Source organism: Pipistrellus kuhlii, unplaced genomic scaffold, assembly GCF_014108245.1.
Source record: "Pipistrellus kuhlii isolate mPipKuh1 unplaced genomic scaffold, mPipKuh1.p scaffold_m20_p_37, whole genome shotgun sequence".
NCBI classification, from domain to species: domain Eukaryota; kingdom Metazoa; phylum Chordata; class Mammalia; order Chiroptera; family Vespertilionidae; genus Pipistrellus; species Pipistrellus kuhlii.
In genome coordinates, this window is record NW_023425537.1 from 5,072,969 (window position 1) to 5,097,807 (window position 24,839).

Sequence of the window (24,839 nt, forward strand, 5' to 3'; positions counted from 1 at the left end):
TCCCATGGGGCTGCGGGTGGTACCTCGGGTGCCCCTTCTTCCCCTATCTGGGAGCCCCGGAGAGGGAGAGGCCCCAGGGGCAGCAGGATGGAGGGAAGGCAGAGGGCAGAAGGGGCTTCCTAAGTGTCAGAGGGAGAGGGGGGGATACCGGTTCCTCCAGCAGGGACCCCCGGTTTGACCAGCCCCGTGGGGCTCCCCATCTCTCCCCCGCAGAGGGAGATGGTGTACGCGTCCAGGGAGTCGTCCCCCACGCGGCGCCTCAACAACCTGTCGCCCGCGCCGCACCTGGCGTCCGGCTCGCCGCCCGGGCTGCCGTCGGGGCTGCCGTCGGGCTCGCCGTCGCGCTCGCGGCTCTCGTACGCCGCCGCCGGGGGGCGCCCGCCCTCGTACGCGGGCTCCCCGGTGCACCACGCGGCCGAGCGGCTGGGCGGCGGCCCCGGCGCGCAGGGCGTGAGCCCCAGCCCCAGCGCCATCCTGGAGCGGCGCGACGTGAAGCCGGACGAGGACCTGGCGGGCAAGGCGGGCGGCGTGATGCTGGTGAAGGGCGAGGGCCTCTACGCCGACCCCTACGGGCTGCTGCACGAGGGCCGCCTGAGCCTGGCCGCGGCCGCCGGGGACCCGTTCGCCTACCCGGGCGCCGGCGGGCTGTACAAGCGCGGCTCGGTGCGCTCGCTCAGCACCTACTCGGCCGCCGCGCTGCAGTCCGACCTGGAGGACTCGCTGTTCAAGGCGGCGGGCGGCGCCGGGCCGCTCTACGGCGACGCCTACGGCTTCCGCCTGCCGCCCTCGTCCCCCCAGAAGCTGAGCGACGTGGCCGCGCCCCCCGGGGGCCCCCCGCCGCCGCACAGCCCCTACTCGGGGCCCCCCAGCCGCGGCTCGCCGGTCCGCCAGTCCTTCCGCAAGGACTCGGGCTCCTCCTCCGTCTTCGCCGAGAGCCCCGGGGGCAAGGCCCGCAGCGCCGGGGCCGCCGCCGCCGGGGTGCCCCCTCCGGAGCTCTTCCCCGGCCCCGGGGAGCGCCCGCTCGTGGGGTTCGGGCCGCCCGCGCCGGCGAAGGACACAGAGACCAGGTAAGGGGAGCTGGCGAGGCCTCAGGCCGGGGGTTGGGTGGGGTAGGGAGGGTATGGGGGGTGGAGAGGGCACTGCAGCCTGCGGAGGGGTGTGCTCTGGACTCTGGAGTCCTTTTAGACCTGGGGTGGTCTAGGGGTGTCGCCAGAGTCTATGGAAGCGGCAGGGCCTTCTGCCTACAAGGACTCAGGGTGGACACAGGGCCCTGTCTAAGGACTCTGGAGACCCGGGTGTGCATTCGTCCCCTGCGCCGGTTTTCAGAGCCTTTCCGGGCCCGAACCGGAGCAGCAGCTGAGAGCTGTCCAGCACGGGGCCTGCTGAAGCTCACCGGGAGGGGTGCTGGGAAGGAACGGGGATGGGGAGGAGGTGCATTCCGTTAGGCGGCCTCCCTCCGATGGGGGGAACTCTCGCTCAGCATGCAGCTCCTTCTTGCTGGAGGAGATGACCAGGGCACGGGCCTGTCCCCCGCGGCTCCCAGGCAGTGCTGCTGGGAGGCGAGAGTGGTTTGCATTCACACAGCTCATCTGTGGCCTGTGTGCCAGGCAGTGCACCGGACACTGTCAATGCCAAGTTGGGTAAACCCTGTTCTGTCCTGTTTAGTGGGGAAGACACATTAAAAAAAAAAATGCGTGTACTGCCCCAGCTGGTTTGGCCCTGTGGATAGAGTGTTGGCCTGTGGGCTGAAAAGTCCCAGGTTCGATTGCGGCCAAGGGCATATGCTGGGGTTGCGGGCTTAATCCCCAGTAGGGGGTGTGCAGAAGGCAGCTAGTTGATGATTCTCTCTCATTATTGATGTTTCAATCTCTCCCCTCTCCCTTGCTCTCTGAGGTCAATAAAAATATATTTTTAAAAAATTAAAAAAAAAACACGTGTACTAAAAAAAAGCACATTTAAAAGCACCAACAAAACTATAAATAATCAAAAGGAAAAGTATTTTATTAGAAAGCTCAAATATCTATATTTTTATTTTTAAAATATATTTTATTGATTTTTTTTACAGAGAGGAAGGGAGATAGTTAGAAACATCAGACATGGGTCAGCTGCCTCCTGCACACCCCCTACTGGGGATGTGCCTGCAACCAAGGTACATGCCCTTGACCAGAATCTAACCTGGGACCTTTCAGTCCGCAGGCTGATGCTCTATCCACTGAGCCAAACTGGTTAGGGCTCAAATATCTTTAAATAAAAAATATTATCTTGAAAAAAAAATGGGTGTACTTCTCGTGGGAGGGTGTACATCAGTTCCTCCCCTGCTGGGGGCTCTGGGACGGCGTTTAGAGGAGGACCTACCAGGCAAGGGGAAGACACGTGGAGGCACTGAGAGGCAGGGTGGGGCCATGGGAGCCCCTGGTGAGAGATGAGACTGCAGAGGGAGGGGGTCCTTGTCCGATGGGGGGCTTGGTCCTCAGGTGTGGGGGCCTTTGAATTGTCTGTGTGCTGGTGGCTGGAGGGAACAGTATTTCCTCTAATGATTAACCTCAGTCACGGTCAGAGGGACCCCCTGCCTGCACGAGGGTTTGCTCAAAGCCACCGTCCTCCTCAGGGAGCGCATGGAGGCCATGGAGAAGCAGATCGCCAGCCTCACAGGCCTGGTGCAGAGCGCCCTGCTCCGAGGCGCGGAGCCCGAGACCCCCAGGTGAGGCGTCTCCCGGCACCAGGCGGGGCCCGCGGTTGGGGCGAGAGGGAGGGAACCGTGGGCAGCAGGGGCCCGGGGCTCAGCTGTGCCCGTGTCTCCCCGTGTGACTCTGGGTGTGAGTCCGTCCCTTCCTCTCCGGGGCTCCACCCTGAGCTCAGGGGTCTGGAGAGGATGTTCAGGTCTCACCCAGCGTGGGGCCGGCCTGGACCCTCTGATGGCCGTCTTTTCCCTGTGCCACAGCGAGAAGATCGAAGGCTCCAATGGAGCAGCCACGCCCTCAGCACGTGAGTGACCTTCCCTCCTCCCCTTGAACTATCCGAGCTTCACATTACCAATCTGTAAGCAATACTATATCGTCGGGCTTGAAAGGAAAATGAGTAGCCCAAGAAGTCTGCCCTGACTCCCCACAGGAGGGCTGACTGCCATCTGGGGCAGGGAGCCAGAGCCACGTGCCTCTGTCGCTACTGCGCGCGCGTGTGTGTGTGTGTGTGTGTGTGTGTGTGTGTGTGTGTGAGACCTTGCCTCAGCCCCTCCGAGCTCACGGTTTGTTCTTCCGTCCTCACGGCCCCTCTGCAGCCTGTGGCGGGTCAGGCAGCCGGAGCAGCGGGGCCACCCCAGTGTCCGGCCCTCCCCCACCCCCCGCCAGCAGCACCCCCGCGGGGCAGCCCCCCGCCATCAGCCGTTTGCAGATGCAGCTGCACCTGCGCGGCCTCCAGAGCAGCACCAGCGACCTGCGGGGCCAGCTCCAGCAGCTGCGGAAGCTCCAGGTACCGCCCCCTCCCAGGCCCTGCCCCGTCAGAGCCCACCCACTGGTACCCAAACTTTTCCCCGGAGGCCCCATCCCCTACTTTCTCTATGGAGTTCCTGCCAATCACTGGGCCCCTCTCCGACCGCCTCTCCCCTTCCCCTTGCCCCTCAATGAATCTCTGTGCCCTGACGAAGCTCCATCCCGTCTCTGAGCCCGTCCTCCCCATCTCTGAATTTTTACCGCACTCCTGGAACTCCCCTCCAGCCCATGGAGCCTAATACTCAAGGATGCCCCAGGCCCCCTTTCCCCTCCCCCACCCTGCCCCGCTGGCAGATGGCCCCCCAGCCAGGTGCCTGGCATCGCTGTGCCCGCTCCTCCAGAGGCCCCAGAGCCCGTCAGGTGAGGCTAATGAGCAGAGACAGGCTGGAGGGGGGCAGAGAGTTGCCATCTGGGCATCAGATAAGATCTCGCCCACCCCCACTATTGCCCCAACTAGGCCTTAGAGAACTGGGTTCGAGGGTTAAGTTAGCCGACCCGTTCCAGCCACGGAAACGCTATCAAACCCCAGTGCTTGAGTCCAATCGAAGCCACAGCCATGGTCGGCAGGGCCCTACATAGGGCCGCTCCTTGTCCCCCAAATGCCCCCGTTCTCCTTGCCTCTGTCTCTACCCAGCACAGTAACCTTGTCCTCCGCCCCCCACCATCCCACCGCTTCGCCGCTGCTCACGTTCACGGTCATGCAGCCGCACCTCTGCTTGGGCCACTCAGCACCCCTCTCCCCACGGCCCCCCATGCCTCTCTCTCCCCCTGCCGCTGTTCCCCAGAACTTAGCCCTCGGCTTCTGCCCCGCACCGCCCACCATCCCAGCCTTTCGCTGCTGCTCACGGCCGCAGCCGAGCAGCCGCCTATGCTGCGGAGCCCGCCCGCGCGCCCGGCCTGGGGCTGTCCTCTGCCTGCCTCGTCCCGGCCCTCTTCCCTGATGCGTGCCTCCCTCCATCCCCTCCCGCCCCGGTCCATCGGTCCATCTGCCCCGACAGCTGCAGAACCTCGAGTCGCTGCGCGCGCTGCTGAAGGGCACGGAGGCGGAGCTGAGCATGCGCGTCTCCGAGGCGGCGCGGCGGCACGAGGACCCGCTGCAGCGACAGCGCACCCTGGTGGAGGAGGAGCGGCTGCGCTACCTCAACGACGAGGAGCTCATCACCCAGCAGCTGAAGTGAGGCTGGTGGAGGGGGGGAGGGAGGGCTGGGGGGAGGCTGGCTGGCTGGCCCGGGCAGGCGCGCAACCCATCACAGATGACGTTGGTCTGTTCCGAAGTCTGCTCTCCTTCTCCTGCGTGGCCTGATTTCTCTGTGACCCACAAACCTTTGGCCATCTGGCGCAATTCCCAAGTTCTTCTTTTTTCTGGCGTCCTGCCTGCTTTTGCTATGGTCTTTCTTCCTAATGGTCCACAGTCTGCATACCCCGTGGCCCGCAGCCTAGCTTTCACGTGGCCAGCTGCCTGCTTCCGCTCCGCCGTCTGTCTGCTTTCATCCTGGCCTGTGACGTGTGCACTTGACCCCCCCGGTAGAGGATCCAGGTGGAGGAGCAGGTGTTGCTAGCTTGGTCAGCTTGGTGCTGACCGGCTCCAGTGGCCAGCATCCCAACTCCCTAATCTCGGAGGCCAGGAATAGCCAAGGGAAAACCCTCCTCCCCTCTCAGCACAGCTCTGGCTTTTCCAGAAGGAATGAGGGATAGAGAACACCCCACCCCCAAATGCTTAGATGTGGAAGAGTTAACAGGAGACAGTCTTTGAACCAAATTTAGCAAATGGCTGTCTGGCCAAGATTCGATTGTCTGGCACCGGTGAAGGGAGAAGCTACCTTTCACTGTCGGTCCGCCGTGCGAGCGCCCCACCCCTCGCCGCCTTCCCGCGTCAGTCAGAGGCGCTGCTCTGGCCGCCATGATGGCACAGGGCACAGGGGGTCCTGCCCCAGCACCGAGAGGCTGTGTGGCCGGTGTGCTGTGGCTTCCTCATCGGTGCCAGGTAGTAAGGCTTTTGCAGTTCTTTCCGGGGGGGCGTGGGTTCAACTGGACAGCAACCCAGGGAGCTGGGAGACGCTGCTCAGAGGAGGCCAGAGTCCTCACCGAGTCGTATTGGATTGCGCCTCTTGCAAGGGGCTCCTGAGAAGTCCCCTGCTCCTCAGCCTTGGGCCCACCCAGCCTCGTGGCACCTGTGCAAAGACCCCCACGCCCTCGAGGCTGAGATGCAATAAGGGGCCGCCCCACTTGGAAAGGAGCTGGCTGCGGCCACCCATCGCTCCGGGTGTGAGAGCTTGGGGACCACTCAGGTGCCACCTCCACGTAGATGGGGCAGCTGCCCAACCCGGAGAGTTCGGTGACCTGACTTTCCTGTTCTCTCCTTGCCTCTGTTCACTCACCTCATAGGAGCTGGGTTGGAATTAAAAAAAAAAAAAACAAAAAAAAAAACCCCCCAGACTTTATTGAAACATTAAAGGAAAATCAAAGGAAGTAACGAAGCACGGAGGAAGGAGAAGTGAAAGGAAGGATGTAAGCCTTTGTCACATGAGTGTCTGGTCCTCAGCTTCCCGGGGGCCCTCGTCTCTCCACACACAGAACCCCCTCCCCCCGCCCCCCGTTAGCAAACCTATTCCGCCGCTCACTTGCGAGAGCTTGGGGGAAGATAGATTGCTTCCGGCAGGTCTCTCCACCCACTGTGAAGGGGGTTCCTGCCTTTTTGGGGTGGTGCCTGGCAGAGCTGCACACCAGGCCTGCAGGGACTCCGGCTTGGCCAGGAGGGCCCTCCCTGCCCGGCTCCCGGAGCCTCCCCAGGCATGAGGGGGCCAGGCCCCTCCTCACCCTGGTGCAGGTGCTCCCGCTTGGCTTCCCTCTGCCCCTTCTTGCCCTGGCCTCTTGCAGGAAGTGAAGGCCAATACAGTGTGGGAGTGAGATGCAGTGGAACCAGTGGCTGAAGTCAGACATGAGTAGGTCCTGCTTCGCCACAAAATAGCTGTAGGATAAGCTGCATAATGTCCCGGAGCCTCTTTTTAGTCCTATAATGGTTCAAAAGTAATAGACGTGTCTTTCTTCCTCCTGGAACAGTATTGGGTGGGTTAGTGGGATGGCCCTCTTCACGTAGGCATCCCGGGACCTGGGCTGATGGAGGTTTCGCCATCTTCCATATGTGCCTTCTAAAATCATCCACAGGGTCATTGTCTTTCTGCCAGCGTGAAGGGGAAAGGGCACGGGGGAGCTTACGCGGGGAGTTCTGGAGACAGCGTGAGCCCCTGTCACTCCCATGCCTCTGGCTAAGCCTCAGTCTGTGGCCACCTCCGGCTGCCAGGGAGGCTGGGAAATGAAGTCTGGTGTCTATGCCGTTTGTCTCTGTGTAGATTGGACATAATAATGGGTCCCACTCACAGGGTTTGTTGTGAGAATTAAATAAGGCAGCAATTTCCAACCCGTGTGCTGCAAGAATTTTTAAAGCACGCAATACCTGGCCATTTAGTCAGGGGCATGGACTTACATTTGGTTTGTTTTGTTGTGTTGTTAATCCTCACCTGGGGATATTTTTCCCATTGATTTTTAGAGAGAGTGGAAGGGGAAGAGAGAGGGAGGGAAATACTGATGTGAGAGAGACACATTGATTGGCTGCCTCCCACACATTCCTTGACCGGGAATCGAACTCGAGACTCTTCAGTCAGCAAGAGCTGACTTCTTTCCCCTTAGATTGTCAAATAAAAAAAATGACAACAGCCATCACAAAATAGCCATCCCGAGCGAATGGATCAAAATTATATCTATTTTTTGCCAATATCTATTATTGGCAAAATAATGTATTGGTTGGTGTGCCACAGCATTACAGTAATTGGCTTCTATGTGCCATGAGATGAAAAGGCTGAACCTCACGGCGATCAGACCATGGGAGGGAAGGGCGGAGCGTGCCCCGGGCGTGTAAGAAGCACTCAGACACGCTAGCGCGTCCCCGACATGCTGAGTCACAGGAGCTCACCCTGGGCCCCGGCGCGGTCTGTCTGGTACCCACGCGTGGGATGAAGATGGCAAAGGCTGCTGATCAGATTTGCTGATGGCAGGGCTTTGAGGGCGAGCAAATGTGCTGGGTGGTAGGACTGAGATTCGCAAGCTGTTTCCGCTTGGATGGTGGAGCTGACATCCCGCAGATGGGATCCGGCAGGGACGCGTGTAAATTCCCGCATGTGGGTCAGGGATGTCAGCGACTCGAGCACAGAATTGAGGTGACCTACCCGGGCAGCAGTTCGTTCTTTCTTGTTCCCTTTTTTTTCTCTTTTTTTTCCCTTTAAGTTCTTTTTGCAGGTCCCACTGAGATCAACAGTTTTTTTCTTTCACTTAATTATTCAGTCCACAATTATTTATTAGAAAGCTGTTCTGCTCCAGGCACCCTGCCAGGTGCTGGGCCTCGGCTACGGCGCCAGAAGGCATGGCTGTGCCTGCCTGATGCTGCACAGTCCAGCCAACGGGAGCCCCAGAGGCCGGGGGAGGTGGGTGTCTAGATGCAGACCCCTAATCTCAAGTGGAAGGAGTAGAGGACAGGTTCCCATTGAGACCCGAGAACAAGTGTATTAGTCACATGTGTATGTGTATGTGCACACAGGTCTGTGGGAGTGTGTGAGTGTGTGTGTGTGTGTGTGTGTGTGTATTCTAAGCAGAGGAAATGGCATTAAAATAGCCCAGAGATCACTTCTCAGCCTTTTGGCTAAGATCAAGTGTAGTATCTGTTCTTATCAGTGTAATATCTGATATGTCCTCTATCCAAGGACAGTATATTAAAAGGATTTTGGGAGCGGGGAGATGGAATTGGAGCTTGCTCCGTCCACTCCACGCATCGACCCGGTATTGCAGTACCTCCGGTAACAGTACACACACACACACACACACACACACACACACAGCTCAGAGAGGGCAGCACATCCAAGGACTCAGAGAAGTTCTGGATGGTTTTAAACAGAAGCAAGAGAGATAAAAATAGCCCTAGCTGGTTTGCCTCAGTGGATAGAGCATCAGCCTACAGGCTAAAGGGTCTCAGGTTCGATTCCGGTCAAGGGCACACGCCTGGGTGTGGCTTGATCCCCAGTGGGGGACGTGCAGGAGGCAGCCAGTCAATGATTCTCTCATCATTGATGTTTCTGTGTCTCTTTCCCTCTCCCTTCCTCTCTGAAATCAATAAAAATATATTTTTTAAAAGAGAGATAGAGAGAGAGAGAGAGAGAGAGAGAGAGAGAGAAGAACAAGAGATGTGGCTGAAGGAAAAGAAGATCAGTTCCCAGGGCCTGACCCCCATGCCTCCCCTTTCCCGGCTGCATTCGCTGATTTAATGGTTGCCTTGGCCCCAGGAGGAAGGAACTTCCCACCCCCATATTCTGGATGAGAGGCTGAGGCCTGTGGAGAGTACGCCTCGGGGGTGGGCAGAGCTGGGACTGGGTCTGTCTGACTCTGGAGGCAAATTTCCACCTGCTCCCCTTATGCCCTTCTCTGAGGACTGCCTGGGAGAGCTTGGCTTTCAGCCTCAGCTCGATGGGATCCACCTAAGGTTCCGCACAGGGGTGGCGGCCTGGTCTGATTTACATTTGAGAAAGAAGGGGGTTTGAAGCGGCACAGGCTCAGCATCAGCCCTTGAAAAGCAAAAGCACTTTTGTCCTCAAAGGAAGAGGCCGAGCGCCTGGATCATTTGAGAAAAGGTAGGTGGACACGGCAGAGCCACCTCGGGGCCCGGGCGGCTGCCTCTGGCTCTGAAAGGCTGCCAAGCTCTCCGAGGCCTCCTCGGCAGCCAGCGTGAGGACGGGAGGCGCGCGGTGCAGGGAGGGAGAGTGGAGCTGGTGTGGCTAACACCAGGACTTCGCAAGGAGGTGCCGGGGCCCTGAGATCTGGCATTTCCGACTTCCCTGGGGCACATGGCCTGGCGGATGGCTTTTCATTTGGATCTGCCTGGTGGCCGGGTTGCTTCCCAGCTGCCCCGTTTCAGGGGGGCCGGGCTGGGGCCAGAGGGGCTGAGGGGGTCTCTCTGTGGCGCAGTGACCTGGAGAAGGCGGTGGAGAAGATCCAGAGGGACGTCTCCCACAACCACCGGCTGGTGCCCGGGCCCGAGCTGGAGGAGAAGGCGCTGGTGCTGAAGCAGCTCGGGGAGACGCTGACCGAGCTCAAGGGTGAGCCTGGGGGCCGGGGGGTGCGGCACGTGGTCCAGGTGGGCGTCCCTGCTGCCCCCCCCCGCCCCTCCCCTCCGTCTAAGCACTGCCCTTTCCTCCCCGTCCTCTGAGCTGCTCCCGCTCAGCGCACCCCTCCCGGTGCCCCCAGCTCACTTCCCAGGCCTCCAGAGCAAGATGCGGGTCGTGCTGCGCGTGGAGGTGGAGGCCGTGAAGTTCCTGAAGGAGGAGCCCCAGCGCCTGGACGGGCTGCTCAAGCGCTGCCGCGGGGTCACGGACACGCTGGCCCAGATCCGAAGGTCATCCCACCCCTGGCCTCTGACCTCTGACCTCCCACGGGGGGCACACACCGGCCCCTTGTCCGGACTCCCCTTTTAAAGGCCATTGACGTCCAACTGGGGCTACACCGCAGCTCTGACTTGTCAGAGGCTTGTCTGGCTGCAGGCATTCCTCCCCAGGCCCTCGCCTCGGTCCTGCAAGACCCCAGAGCCCTCCCTACACCCCGCCTCCCTCAGGCCAGGCTTCCCCTCCACGCCCCCCCCCCCAGCTGGTCTCACAGCCGCTTCTACCTCCTCCGACCCCAGGCAAGTGGACGAGGGTGTGTGGCCGCCCCCCAACAACCTCCTGAGTCAGTCCCCTAAGAAGGTGACGGCCGAGACCGACTTCAACAAGAGCTTGGACTTTGAGATGCCCCCCCCCAGCCCCCCGCTGACCCTCCACGAGCTGAGCGGACCCGCGGAGGGAGCCCCGCCCGCCCCCAAGGGGGGCAACCCCACCAAAGGCCTGGACGCTCTCGGCAGGAGGAGCGTGGACAAGGCTGTGCCTGTCGAGGTACGGGGCCCGGGAGAGGGGTCCGCCAGGCTCACACGCTCTTCCCACCGGCCTGGTCGTCATGGGAAACCTTTCCTGGGGAAGGAGGAGGCCTGAGAAGCATACTGACTGAGGATGACATTCAGCCTGCTAGTCGGGAAAACATATCCTAAAGCCATCATCGCTAAAGCAGTGTGGCGTTAGCACCAGCATAGACTATGCGGTCAGTGAAAGGAAAGAGAATGTCCCGGAACAGGTCTAAGTATATCTCGAGGAGAGTAGTCTATAAAGAAGGTAGCGTTCCAGACTTGGGGAAAGACTGTCATTTTCAAGGGGACGTTCTCGGGTCTCCTGGGGGCTGGGCCACACGGGCGGCTTCCTTTACCATCCCTGGCATGTGTGCCTGGGGGGAGGGGCTGGGCCCCAGAGGCCCAGGAGCGGGGCGGCCGCTGTAGCCCTGACTCCTGCCCCCTCCTCTTAAGGCTGCGGAGCGGGACTGGGAGGAGAAGCGGGCGGCCCTCACCCAGTACAGCGCCAAGGACATCAACCGGCTGCTGGAGGAGACACAGGCGGAGCTGCTGAAGGCCATCCCCGACCTGGACTGTGCGAGCAAGGCGCACCCGGGCCCCGCCCCGACCCCTGACCACAAGCCCGCCAAGGCCCCCCACGGCCAGAAGGCAGCCCCCCGCACCGAACCCAGTGGACGGAGGGGCTCAGGTACGAGGAAGATGGGAGATGGGGCGGGTGGGGAGCCCAGAGAAGGGAAGCCCCGTTGTCAGAAGCCCTCAGGCTGATGGGGGCAGCGCGGGGGAGTGAGAATGCTGTGATCGGGCTGTCGGAGAAGGGGGTGCTGGGACGTCGGCAGCCTGACCCTCAGCCGCTGAAGGAGGCGCAGAGTCTGGGCTGGAGCTGGACCCATCCAGGGCTTCCCCGTTGCCATGACAGCTGCTGAGGGGACCACGCAGGGAGGAAGAGCAAACCCAGGCAGCGAGCCCTCTGTCGGTACCTCTGACCCAGCACATGCCCGGAGCCAGGCTATGCTGGCATAGGGTACATCGCCGATCGGTACAGACACGGTTCCTGTGCTCCCAGCCCCCGACCCCAGCCTGGGAGCTCACAGGGGAGGCACAAATCCGAATCAGAAAGGACGGCCATCATTCATTCATTCATTCCTGCCACACACGTATTTGCCAGGCACCTACTGTGCGCTAGGTGCAGGGAATAAGGAATAAGACACTGCTTGCTTTTCAGGAGCTTAACATTTCGTGGGGGACTGATACTCACACGTATGTTTATCAAGCACTTACTACGTGACAAGAACCGCCCCAAACGCTTCCTACATATTAATTCTTACAATTTTGTGACGCCCCCAGTGGTAATTCCACCCTTTAGACGAGGGCACTCGGCTCAGTGGGGCCCGCCCGCCCTCTGTCCTGGGCGGGTGTGTAACGCAGACGTAGGATGTGGTGCTGAGTGTGTGGTGGGGGTGAGCTTGGTGCTGAGCTGTCCCCGAGGAGCCCTGGGGGGGGGGGCCAGGAAGGGCTCCCCGTGGGAGGGCTCTCCCCATTGGGGTCTTAAGAACAAGGAGGTGCTTCCCTGGCCAGGGAGTGCGGGCACCCTGGGGAGAGGACACGGCGTGTGCCCACGCCTGGAGGGTCCGGCGGGTCCAGGCAGGGGCGTGGCAAGCTGAGGCTGAGCGATGGGCAGGTGCAGAGGGTGCTGGGATAGGAGGGCGGATGAGGATTTGGGGAATGGGAGCCACGGAGGGTCAAAGGCAGAGAAATGCCAGGTGTGAGTGGCTTTTCTGCACGTTGCCCTGGAAACTGTCCCCACCACGAGGGAAATTAGGGGGCAGCCCGGCGGGCAGGGCCAGGCTGCGGGCGGGTGGGAAAGGGGTGAAGCACAACAGCATTTCTCCAACGCGAATGCGCACCTGACATCCCCTGAGGACCTGCCCCCCTCTGGCTCCTGACCCGGCGGCTCTGGGCGGGGCCTAAGCCTCTGCATTTCCAACGAGCTCCCAGGTGCTCCGCGGCTGCTGCTGCTGGTCCATGCACCCCATGCTGAGTCTGGAGGGATGAGGGGTGATGGGGCCAGGGGCCGGATTGCAGGGGGAGGTGGGAGAGGAGGAGGAGGAGCCCCTGTCCTTTCCCCTCCTGCCTGGAGGGGGAAGCGAGGTCACTCCCCTGAGAGCCAGAGGTGGCCCGGGCCCCTGACCGCCGCCCCTTGGCTGCTGCAGACGAGCTGACGGTGCCCCGGTATCGCACGGAGAAGCCCTCCAAGTCGCCCCCGCCGCCCCCTCCCCGCCGGAGCTTCCCCTCCTCCCACGGCCTGACCACCACGCGCACCGGGGAGGTGGTGGTCACCAGCAAGAAGGACTCCACTTTCATCAAGGTACCACCCCCCGGGCTGGGGCTGCGGGGGCTGAGCTGGGGGGCGGGGGGGGTGCCTGAGGGGCCTCCAGAGACGCTCCGGGCGGTCCCCCCTCTCAGAGGAAGTGGAGGGGGGGGAGAAGGCGGCCAACAGGGACCCCACGTCTGGCGTGGGCTCCCCCAGGGGCAGGGGCCCCCCCTGGGAGGACGGGAGGAGCCAGGGCGGGTGGGAGATGGTCTAGAGCCGCCGGAGCCTGGCAGGGGAGCGGACGCGGGAGGCGGGCGGAGCCTGGTCCTGACGGGGCCGGGCCTTGCAGAAGGCCGAGTCCGAGGAGCTGGAGGTGCAGAAGCCCCAGGTGAAGCTGCGCCGGACGGTGTCCGAGGTGGCCCGCCCCGCCTCCACCCCGCCCATCATGGCCTCCGCCATCAAGGACGAGGACGACGAGGACCGCATCATCGCGGAGCTGGAGGTGCGTCAGGGCCGGCCCGCGGGAGGGCTGCACCGGGACGGGGGGCGGACTCTCGGGCTTCCCGCTGGGTGCCGGCCTGTTCGGGACCCCAAGAGGTTGCCTCAGTTTTTCTCTCCATTGTAAAGTGTGTGAGTGTCGGGGGGGGGGGGGTATCTAAAGTCTCTCCTTGCAGGTTTGGGTATTTAAAAATTATTATTATTTTTTAAACATATTTTTATTGATTTTTTTACAGAGAGGAAGAGAGAGGGATAGAGAGTTAGAAACATCGATGGGAGAGAATCATCGATCAGCTGCCTCTTGCACACCCGCTTCTGGAGATGTGCCCGCAACCGATGTACATGCCCTTGACCGGAATTGAACCTGGGACCTTTCGATCCCCAGGCTGATGCTCTATCCATTGAGCCAAACCGGTTTTGGCTAAAAAATATTTTTATATGTTTTTATTGATTTCAAAGAGAGGAAGGGAGAGGGAGAGAGATGGAAACATCAATGATGAGAGAGAATCATGGATCAGCTGCCTCCTGCACGCCCTCTACTGGGGATGAGCCCCAAACCTGGGCTTGTGCCCTGACCAGGAATCGAACTGTGACCTCCTGGTTCGTGGGTTAATGCTCAACCACTGAGCCACACTGGCCGGGAAAGGTTTTTGATTTCAGTCTTTGAGAACCACCCCCAACTGTCCTGAGACCGCGCCCCCCCCCCCCCCCCCCCCCCCGTGCTCTGAGACCACCACCCTTGAATGCTCTCTGAACATTTAATGCCCTTAGGCCCACGTCACTCGGACCCCGTGCTCCCAGCCCCCTCCCTCTCTGAGTGGCCGGAAGCCCTGGGCCCCCAGGGATTCTGGAGGCGAGACACATGGGAGGGCAGAGTGGCCAGTGACTGTTGTGGGGGGCCAAGGAGTAGAGCTGGGATCCCAGGGCCAGCCCAGGCCCCACTTCCCAGGTGCCTGAGCCATGGGCCAGCACCCCACTGTCCTCCCTGCGCGCCTCCTCCAAACGTTCCCCCACTTTCTGCTCCCCAGGTGTTTGAGAGAAGCTCAGTGGCTCCCCTCCCCCCCACGCCCTGCCGCCAGCCGATCCCTACCTTGCTGCCCCCCCAGGACTCAGGGCCCCCCGGGGGCTCAGCCCCAGGCCCCACATGGAAGGTAACAGGCCGCCCCCACCTCTCACGGCGCTCCTTCTGCCTGGGCCTCCACAGCTTCCTCTCTGCACCTGTCACGCTCACCTGCTAAGATGCCAGTCACATCCCCGGTCCCCACCACTGCCCCAGCCTCTGCCTCCTGGACTCCCCCTTCCCCCTCTCCCCTCCCAGGACCGGTGCACAGCCCTTCCTTCCATCCCTGGACTCCAGCAGCCCTGCAGCCAGAGGCCCCTGGGCCTGCCTCTTCCTGCAGGCTCCATTCGGGTCGGCCCTGGTGGTCTGGGCATTTTGTCCCAATCTGCGGCCTGAGTGAGGTCTGGCCGCAGTCTGGGTGTTGTCTCGGTCCAATCACTAGATGACTTTAAGTTAAGATTCTTTCCAAAAGTCGGGACTTTAAAAATATATATATTTTATTGATTTTTTACAGAGAGGAAGAGAGGGATAGAGAGTTAGAAACATCGATGAGAGAGAAACATCCATCAGCTGCCTCTTGCACACCCCCTACTGGGGATGTGCCCGCAACCAAGGCACATGCCCTTGGCCGTAATCGAATCTGGGACCCTTCAGTCCGCAGACCAATGCTCTACCACTGAGCCAAACCGGTCTCTAGCGGAACTTTTTAAAAATGCCGCGGGACGTGGGACAAATTGTTAAAAAGCGGGACGTCTGGTCACCTTACTTTAAGTCCAACTCAGAACCTGACAAGTCTCCGCCACGCTCCCTCCCCTGCTGCCTCCTGTCCCCCCCCCCCCCGCGGCCTCCTGTCCCCCTCCCGCTGCCTCCTGTCCCCCTCCCCCCCCCGGCCTCCCTGTCCCCCCTCCCAACAAAGCCTCCTGTCCTCCCTCCCCCGCTGCCCTCCTGTCCCCCTCCCCCCGCGGCCTCCTGTCCCCCTTCCTGCGGCCCCGGTCCCATCCCCCTCCCACCCCCCCCCCCCGGCTCCTTCCCCCTCATGCTGCCCTCTGTCCCCCTCCTCCCCCACGGCCTCCTGTCGCCACTCCCCGCGGCCTCCTGTCCCTCCCCCCCGGGCCTCCTGTCCCCCTCCCACGGCCTCCTGTCCCCCTCCCCCGCGCCTCCTGGCCCCCTCCCCGCCTCCTGTCCCCCTCCCCCGCGGCCTCCTGTCCCCCTCCCCCGCGGCCTCCTGTCCCCCTCCCCCGCTGCCTCCTGTCCCCCTCCCCCGCGGCCTCCTGTCCCCCTCCTGCTGCCTCCTGTCCCCCTCCCCCGCGGCCTCCTGTCCCCCTCCCCCCGGCCTCCTGTCCCCCTCCCCCGCGGCCTCCTGTCCCCCTCCCCCGCGGCCTCCTGTCCCCCTCCCCCGCGGCCTCCTGTCCCCCTCCCCCGCGGCCTCCTGTCCCCCTCCCCCGCGGCCTCCTGTCCCCCTCCCCCGCGCCTCCTGTCCCCCTCCTGCGCTGCCTGTCCCCTCCCCTGCGACCTCCTGTCCCCCTCCCGCGGCCTCCTGTCCCCTCCCCCCCGCGACCCCTCCTGTCCCCCTCCCTGCTGCCTCCTGTCCCCCTCCCCCGCGGGCCTCCTGTCCCCCCTCCCCCCGCGGCCCTCCTGTCCCCTCCCCCGCGGCCCTCCTGTCCACCTCCCCCGCGCGGCCTCCTGTCCCCCCTCCCCCGCGGCACTCCTGTCCCCCTCCCCCTGCCGCTGCCTCCTTCCCCCTCCCCCGCGGCCTCCTGTACCCCTCCCCGCGCGGCCTCCTGTCCCCCCTCCCCCGCGGCCTCCTGTCCACCTCCCCTGCGCCCTCCTTCCCCCTATCCCCCGCTGGCCCTCCTGTCCCCCTCCACGCGCGGCCTCCCTGTCCCCTCCCTGCGGTCCTCCTGTCCCCTCCCCCGCGGCCTCCTGTCCCCCTCCCGCGGCCTCCTGTCCCCCTCCCCCGCTGCCTCCTGTCCCCCTCCCCCGCGGCCTCCTGTCCCCCTCCCCCGCGGCCTCCTGTCCCCCTCCCCCGCGGCCTCCTGTCCCCCTCCTGCGGCCTCCTGTCCCCCTCCCCCGCGGCCTCCTGTCCCTGTCCCCTCCCCCGCGGCCGTCCCTCTGTCCCCCTCCCCGCGGCTCTGTTCCCCCCCCTTTTTTGTTTCCCCTCCCTGCGGCCTCCTGTCCCCCTCCCCCGCGGCCTCCTGTCCCCCTCCTGCGGCCTCCTGTCCCCTCCCCGCGGCCTCCCTGTCCCCCTCCCCCCGCGGCCTCCCTGTCCCCCCCCCGCGGCCTCCTGTCCCCCTCCCCCGCGGCCTCCTGTCCCCCTCCCCCGCGGCCTCCTGTCCCCCTCCCCTGCTGCCTGTGCCCGGCGGGGTTTCATTTCCCCACAGAGGTCTGGTACCTGGTGTGGTTCGAGGCCCGCTCAGGCCCGTGGCCCCATCTTGCCCTCTTGGTCAGGGAGCTTGGAATGGAAGACGCCCACCCCCTTCTTCCTTGACTGCTGGCTCCGTGTCTTTCTGCATTCCGGACGTCCTTCTTTCTAACTCTGGTCCTTGCTGCTATCCCGCTGCACTCACTCCCTTCTCTCTCTCTCTCTCTCTCTCTCTCTCTCTCTCTCTCTCTCTCTCTCTCTCTCGGGAACCTGGGGGTGGACTGGCTGTCTGCACCCCTGGGGCCTGCGCCTCGGGAGGGCGACCCGGAGGGTGGGCGGGGCATCGCTCCCTCTGCTCAGTCACTGGGGCCGAAGGGCCTCCGCGCTGAGCGGCAGCCTCCCATCCAGTCGCACAGGCTCGCCCGCCTGCTGGCTCGCTGGGCCCACAGTGGGCTCCGTGCTGGCCCCCGCTGATTCCGGCCTGGCTCGAGGCCTGGTGGTGCTTCGTCTCCCTGGCCACGGGAGCAGACAGGCACCAGATGGGTGGACAGTGCTGTCTGCTGGGTACAGGATGGACACAGAGCGAACGAGGAGCCGTCTGGGGATGAGGGCTGCCCCCAGAGGGCTGTGCCCTCGGCACCCAGCCCCTGCCCCTTGCTGGCTCGGGGCCAATTCGGGAGGGGCCCAGCGGGCAAAGCCCCTCCCCGGGCCTTTGGGGCCCGCTCACCTCTGCATCCCGAGGCACCATCGGGCAGTGGAGCCGGGCAGGCATGGGTCACCCTCTCTGCCTTCCTAGTCTGCACCCCCATCTTCAGGTAAGCAGGTGGCAGGGCTGGTGGGAGGGAGGCTGTGGAACCCTGCTGCCCCACCCCCAAATGTTCCCTGTGGCTCCTTTGAGTGGAAAGAGCACTGGACTTGGAGCCAGACTACCTGGGTTCAAGTCCTGGTGCTGCCACTATGAGTGAAGTCACATGACCCTTGAGTGAGTCACATGACACCCCCCCCCCCTTGGTTTCTACCTTGTGAAGCAGATGAGAGCCAGGTGGTGGGTTACGTTGGGGATTAAAGGGGAAGGCGAACGTGTGACAGAGCCTGGCACGAAGCTGGCGCTCAGATTTAGACCAGGGCTCACTCAGTTTGGGGGGTCTCTGTGGCCCCTCCAGAGCCACAGCGAGGGGCGCTCACACCGAAACGGGGGCTCAGGCTTCGCCCGAGCCCGTGTGTGTGCAGCAGAGGGACTTGGTCCCACCGAGCTCCCCCGCCCCCGCCTGGCGGGGAAACCCTGGGAGGAAGTTCAGAACGTTGGGGGTGGAGGGACCGGCAGTCTCTGGCCTGAGACGAGGATGAGAGCCCGACCCTCTGAGGCCAGAGGCCGACATCCGGTCTCCACCCACCCAGGCCGCTGGCCTCCGTCCTCCAGTTCGATCCAGCAGGAGAGCTGGTGCTGATCAGCACCCGCAGGGCGCCAGGCCCTGCGCTGGGCCATGCCCACCTGAGCTCACTGGCTCTCTGCCCGCCCCGCACAGTGCTGTGTGGTGACACAGCGAGGCCAACCCCGGGGAGTGCCTGGGAGAGCTGCTCCTCCCAGGACTCATGGGTACGGAGGAGTCAGCTTGTGTCTGAGCTCCTAGGTAACCTGGCATCTCTGCCAGGAGGCGGGGACGGGAGGTGCGTTGGGAAGAGGCCTGACTTCCTGTCCCAGCGTTGCCTCTAATTGCCGGCTGACTCAGGCCCCTCCCCTGCCTCAGTTTCCCCCTCTGTGGGAGAAAGGGGCTGGGCTGACCCATCGTCGAACCCCTATCTCGGCTCCGGTGGCTTGGTGTGCAGGGACCATGTTCTCCCTCCTCTCTCTTCTCCCCCCAGGCGGCCCCGGGCGCCAGGGCCTTGCGCATCCCCCGGATCGTCCTGACGGAGTGTGCCCCCGACCCTCCCTCCCCACCGGAGGCCAGGCTCGGGGAACCGGGTCCCAGAGCGACCCCCGTCCCGAGGCCCCGGACCCTGGTCGGCAGTGGGAGGGCCCCGCCGGAGCTGGTGGCCGAGGCTTCCGGGCCCAGCAGCGGCCCGAGGCCCGAGCAGGCAGGGACCCCTCTGAGGAGGCAGGGGCCGGGGGGCCACCGTGCAGAAGAGGGAGCAGCCAGGGCCCCCTGTTCTCGGGGACCAGCCCCAGACGGGACTCAGGAGCCCTCCTCTGCCGAGACGCCCCCAGAGGCGACCCCCGAGGGCTCTGCACACGACGCGCAGCCTGGCAGCGGGACCTGTGAGGGCCAGCCCGGGGCCGGCCTCGGCTGCCCAGGGCGGGGCGCCGCCACCCGGCGGAGGGACAGCCTGGAAGAGACGCTGCGGGAGCTGGAAGCCACGCTGAGCCAGATGGGCACGGCCCCCGCCGAGAGGCCCCCCGGCAGCCTCCCTCCCCCGCCCCCCAGGCCCAAGGTGGCTGCCTCCTCCCCTGTCCTCCTCTCCTGCCCTCGTGCTCCGGCCTCTCCGTCTTCAGAGCTGGAGGGAGTTGGGGGCTGCAGGAGCACCCACACGGCCCCCTCCTCCCGCTGGCCTTCTCTCCGCTCCTGCCACGCTCCTGGCTGGGCCCGAGGAGGCTGGGAAGCTGGCCTCCCCAGGGACCAGCCCATCGGGGCCTGGCAGGGACCAGGGCCTCTCCTCTGCTCTGTATCTGTAAACCCACAAATAAAGCGTTCGCCCTCTGTCCCCTCCCCCCTCCCCACCCCTGTGTGACTCTTTCTGTCTCTGTGGTTCTCTGCCTGCGCCTCTGGACGCCCAGGGCCCTCCTGGGCAGGCCTGGGGCCTCGAGGGGCTCAAGGGGGCTGGACCGGCCCATCTCTGGGGAGACTGCACCCCCATCCCCCCACTGGGAGGAGATGTGGGCCTGGGGCTGCCATTATAAAGATGGTCCCCCCACCCCCCCATCTCAGGCCTGTTCTCCTGGGCTCAGGACGGGGCCCTTGCTGGGAGTGGGGTGTGACTAGGAGCTCTCATGTTAGAAGCGGCTCCCCCAGGGCGTGCCAGCTGCCTCTGGGCTATCCAAGGAAACCACCCAAGAGTTCTCACTGGGGAGCAGAGTGGTGAGGGACCTAGCAGGTACCCTGTCACCTCTCCTCAGAGAGTGGCCCTGAGTCCCGGGAGGCTCTCCTGGGCCCAGTGAAGAGGTCTGGACCCCGCCCAGTGCCTGGGGCTCCTGTTTCCACACACTCCACCCCGTGCCCCCCAACCTGAGCCTGCTCCTCTCCCCTCAGAGCGGCGGAGGCAGCGTGCCGCCCATGAAGGTGGTGACTCCAGGGGCCTCTAGGCTGAAGGCGGCCCAGGGCCAGGCCGGCAGCCCCGACAAGAGCAAGCATGGCAAGCAGAGGGCCGAGTACATGCGGATCCAGGCCCAGCAGCAGGTAAGGTGGGCGCCGTGGGAACAGGACCTTGGCCCCGGCCAGTCCCGCCCCCGCCCCCGCCCCCGCCGTGCTGTGCGGCCACCTCCTGCCACTGTCCCTGTGGTCACCTTCCCACCCGATGCCCAGCGGCCCCTGGAGCCATCCCCTCTCCTCTGGGTCTGGGTGAGAAGCTGGGGTTGCAGCCAGGCCCCTCCCTGGCCCCGGCCTTCACGCAGGGCCAGAGAGAGGCCCTCTCCCCAGCTGCTTCCTGTCCCCACCAGCCCCAGAGATGGGGTCCTTCTAAGACCTGGCCCTCCCTGGGGTGGGGGAGGGGGGACTTTGATGCTCCTTAATCTCCTGCCACTCCCCTCTTCCCCACTGCCTTCTCTCCACTCTCACATCTGCCTGCTCTGTGGGGACCCCCGCCCCCAAATCTCATGTCAGCCTCCCTCTGAGCTCCCGGGCCGTCTCCCAGCTGAGGGAGAAGCCAGCTTGTACTTGCAGCTCAGTCTGGTGCTTGGGCTTCAGTGTGTTCCTGTGGGCATCGGATTGGGGGGCGGGCTGGGCGGGAGAGACTTCACCCCAGATGGGAAGGAGGGGCAGGAGTGTTCCAGATTTGGCTCGCAGGCGTGGGGTGTAGAGTTGACCTCGCCGTGGGCGTTTCTGCCCCATGGTGCCCGGTGGAAAGCGGAACACCTGGGAGGTGTGTGCCGGGCCAGGTGTCTGCCATTGGATGAGAGGCCATTAGGGCCCGGGTTTGGTTCGGGGACTATTTCTCAGCAGGTCCTGGATGCCAGGCCTGTTCTGGGTGCTGGGGCTGCGAAATGTCCAGATGCTGTGACATACAGAAGGTTCTAGGCTCAGGGGCCGGAGGTTAGAAATGGGTGGGTCCAGCCGCCTCCTTTACAGCTGAGGGGACAGGTCCGGGACGGAAAGGGACTCACAGGGGTGCAGAGCCAGGTGGATGAGAGCCAGGACTGGCACCCAGGAACCCCGAAGTCGGGACATGGGGGTTCTGAGATGGTACAGAGGTGCCGGTGCTACAGAGAAACCAGAGACACGATCGAGAAAAACCCCTTGGATGCTGTGCTCAGGACCCAGGGATGGCACGGCGGCCAGATCCCCAGGGGTGCAGGGACCCGGGTCTGGGTGCCCCTGTGAGCCTGGGGACACCCCTCCTCGCCGAGGGCTGGGAACTGACACCCACGGCGTCGCTCCGATGGCTCAGATGAACGGACTGCAATGAAGGGACCCCCAGAGGGCGGAGGGGAAGCACAGGGATGTTGAGGTACCCAGGGACTAGTGAGAGCAGAAAGCTGGACCTCCCTGGGTGTGGGGGGGCACATAGCAAGGAAGAAGGGCTTGTGGGCAGCGGGTAGGGGGCACCGGGGATGGTCCTGGCGGCGGTGCCAGCAGGGTTGCTGCGTCAGGATGACCTGCACCTGCACGGGGACCGAGTGGAGGGACAGGTCAGCGTGTGGGCACAGAGGGGCTGCCAGTCCGCGTCCCTCAGGAGGAGGAGGGGGCAGGGCTCAGCCTAACAGTCCCAGCCCCTCCCCCACCCCCCAGCGGAACGCCCGACACCTGGGAGGTGCCTGGCGGGCGCACAGGTGACCATGCCCGCTCCTCCGGGCGTAATTGGGAGCAACAGGGAAGGACTGGCTGGGGGAGTGCAGGCGGCAGGAGCCTCATAGACAGCAGCTGTATCGCCTCAGGACTCTGAGCAGCACAGGGCAAGGCCACGGGCACCGCTGGACGCACTCCCTCAGCTTCAGGGAGTGGATGGTGGCAGCGGCTGCAGCCAGTCTCCTGAGGGACTGTGGCCGAGAGAGCTCGACGGAACCCAGGCTCCCTGAGCAGCTGTCTGAGGGCTCCGTGAGGAAGAGGTTGGCAGGGGGTGGGGCTGGGGTGGGGGCATCCCACCCATGTGACTGCCAAGCACCCATGTTTGGAGGTCCTGCACCCTGCACTGTGAGAGAGGGCGTGTGTGTGTGTGTGTGTGTGTGTGTGAGTGTGAGTGAGTGTGTGTGTGTGTGTGTGTGAGTGAGTGTGAGTGAGTGTGTGTGTGTGTGTGTGTGAGTGAGTGTGAGTGAATGCAGGAGCCAAGTAGAGGCCCGAGCGGGAAGGCAGGTTTTAAAGACCGAAGCTCAGAATAGACACAGGTGGAGGCTTTTGACAAGTGCTAAAAGGAAGGAACAGAGAAAAGCTTTTAACTAGAGATGCGTTGAGAACAAAGAGGACAGCCAGAAGGGAATCAAACAGCTGGCCCGGGACTCGGGGAGATGTGGAGAGACGCGGGGGACACGGGAGAAAGAACTGTAAATGGGGAAGGGGGAGGGGCGGGCCCGACGGGAGCCCTGGGTAAGTGACGGAGTGGGAGAGCTCCCGGTGGCCAACCAGGGGCGATGCCTGGCACCTGGCTCTGGGCAAAGGCCTGAGTGAACGGGAGGATCCTGTGGCCGGAGCCCTCTGAGTAAGGAACGGGCGGCCACAGCAGAGGAGGGGGCGGGAGACCCACAGGGGGAATGTGTCTTGAGTGGGGGGTAGCCTGTAGCCTGCAGGGTGGTGAGCAAACCCCGGTGAATAAGCCGCTGGGGGCTGGGGCGGGGGGGGGCAGAAAGGATCACCAGCAGCAAGGGCGGGCTCTGTCCGCGGTCAGGCGGCCTGCCATCTCATTTCCCTTCCAGGCTGCTGGGGGCAAGGCCTCTGAGAGAGCTGACCCGGCCGCTGGCTGTCAGACAGGTCGTGGGAAACAGACTGACCCCGCGCAGACCTAGCCGGCAGGAGGTCTCTGGCCACCGGCCACGGCTCTGTTTCCATCCTCTTCCTTTCTGTCTTCTTTATCAATAAACAGGCTGTCACGCTAGAAGCTAAGCCAGGCCAGGAGGGACCGGAGGAGGCCCGGCCGGCGTGTGGCCCTAACCCAGGGGCCCTCTCTGCCATGTGCAGCGGGTTCAGCCGAGGCGCCTGCCTACTGTGCAGGCCCCGGAGCCCACACCAGAGGGGGGTTCTGGAGCCGGCCCGGGGCTCTGCATTCGCCCCACATCCTCCCCTGGAGGTGGAGGTGATGCAGACAAACCTCCAGGGAGCTGCAGGGAGTTGCTGGAGGCGGGAAGGGATGGGGCTGTTTCTAACCATCAGACATGGTCCCAGAAGTGAGCGCCCTTCCTCAGGCCCAGCTCCAAGCCGGGGAAGCAGCTGTGCAGGAAGCAGCTGGGAGTGAGGCTCACTGCAGCCAATGCCTTTTCCTTCCGGGTCGGGGGTCAGGTGGATGGGGAGGACCAGCTCACTCCTCAGGTGCCACCCCTTCTGCTTAGAATAAGGCAGTGTTTCCCAACCTTATCTCATGATGAGAATCACCTGGTGGAGTTGTTAAAACACAGATTCCTGAATCCCAACTAAGAAGTGCTAAACTAGAATTTTTGGGAACATATAGGTAAAATTGTATACTTAACTAGTGCTCTAAGACAGATTTTATATACAGAGCACTAAGTTAGATATGCAATTTTACCTATATGTTCCCAAAAATTCTAGTTTAGCACTTCTTAGTTGGGATTCAGGAATCTGTGTTTTAACAACTCCACCAGGTGATTCTCATCATGAGAGAAGGTTGGGAAACACTGGAATAAGGTGACCAAACGGGACTTTTTAAAAATGCAGCGGGACGCGGGACAAATTGTTAAAAATCGGGACTGTCCCGCCAAAAGCGGGACGCCTGGTCACCTTAGCTTAGAATCAGCCTTCTGCTGAGCAGGAAGGGCCCCTGGCGGGGTCGCGACTGCGAGCCCACCTGCTCCCTCCCTGCTCGCTCCCTGACCGCTCTGAGGGCATGCGCCTGCGGCCGCTAACACTTCATTTCTCCTCCCTCCCTCCCCTGTCCTCTTCCCCACCTGTCTCCCCGTCTGCTGGCCCTGGTGCCATCTCTGGTCTCTCTGTCCCACCCTCTCGCTTTCCTCTCAGTAACCTCGGACCTGTATCCCCACCCCCGTGCCCAGGCCCTTCGGTCCAGCTCTGTGCCCCCTTCTGCCCTGCTGTGCCCCCCCCCCCCAGCCCATCTCAAAGGGACCACTCTCTTCAGATGGTTTCTTCCTTCTGCAGTTGCTTTTCTCTCGGCTATGTGGAGGTTTTTCCTACTTTAAAGCTTCGGCTGGGGGCCAGCATGCAGGCTCTCCCTTCCTCTCTCTGACCCCTGACCCCTGTTTGTGTTCCAGGCCACTAAACCATCTAAAGAGATGAGCGGGTCGAATGAGACCTCAAGCCCTGTCTCAGAAAAGCCCTCGGCTTCCAGAACCTCTATCCCCGTATTGACTTCGTTTGGGGCAAGGAATTCTTCCATCTCCTTCTAGAGGCCCCCTCCCGCCTCCACCCCCGCTCGCCCCCTCCCCGATCCCCTCCATCTCCACCCCCTCCCCCCTCCATCCTCAGACCCCGGGGAGGGCTGCCCGTGTGGCCCTCCTCACTTCTCTCTCCCCACCCCCTGCTGGTGTTTTTGGTTTTTTAAAAAACGATTCACTTTTAATTCTTCTTCTTCTTTTTTTTTTTTAATAAAAAGCAAAACAGTAAAACGAAGATCCAAAACACACCGCCTTCCCCTTTGACTTCCTGTTCTAAGATGGCCCACTTCCTATCATCTTCCCTCCCTTTTCTCTTTGTCCGCTCTTCTGTCCAAGTCCATCCTGAAGTTCCTGTACCTTCCCCGTCCTCCTCCCCCCCCCCCCCAACTTCCTAAGAGCTCTCCACACAAACTCTGAGCCACCGGACCTGGAGCCGCGA

At 63.0% G+C, this 24,839-nt stretch overlaps 1 protein-coding gene and 1 non-coding gene across 6 annotated transcripts in view; both read left to right on the forward strand.

The window, feature by feature from the left end:
• SRCIN1 (SRC kinase signaling inhibitor 1) overlaps positions 1-24,607 on the forward strand; it is a 64,838-nt gene extending 40,231 nt beyond the window's left edge. For 3 of the 5 annotated variants that reach the window (XM_036461390.2, XM_036461391.2, XM_045570828.1), the window contains 13 exons: positions 214-1,067; positions 2,609-2,701; positions 2,942-2,985; positions 3,278-3,468; positions 4,487-4,662; positions 9,498-9,628; positions 9,777-9,924; positions 10,210-10,456; positions 10,918-11,152; positions 12,675-12,829; positions 13,125-13,277; positions 19,941-20,087; positions 24,278-24,607. In XM_036461390.2, coding sequence (XP_036317283.1) covers positions 214-1,067; positions 2,609-2,701; positions 2,942-2,985; positions 3,278-3,468; positions 4,487-4,662; positions 9,498-9,628; positions 9,777-9,924; positions 10,210-10,456; positions 10,918-11,152; positions 12,675-12,829; positions 13,125-13,277; positions 19,941-20,087; positions 24,278-24,412 — 2,709 coding nt within the window. In that variant the 3' untranslated portion in view covers positions 24,413-24,607. Of the gene's footprint in view, positions 1-213; positions 1,068-2,608; positions 2,702-2,941; positions 2,986-3,277; positions 3,469-4,486; positions 4,663-9,497; positions 9,629-9,776; positions 9,925-10,209; positions 10,457-10,917; positions 11,153-12,674; positions 12,830-13,124; positions 13,278-14,301; positions 14,425-18,558; positions 19,438-19,940; positions 20,088-24,277 lie in introns of those variants that run through there. The other 2 variants (XM_045570826.1, XM_045570827.1) reach the window with 2 other exon arrangements.
• LOC118702207 lies at positions 8,162-8,352 on the forward strand. Its single transcript, XR_004982672.1, has one exon. It is a non-coding gene; the product is annotated as a U2 spliceosomal RNA (small nuclear RNA).
• Positions 24,608-24,839: the final 232 nt, after the last annotated feature.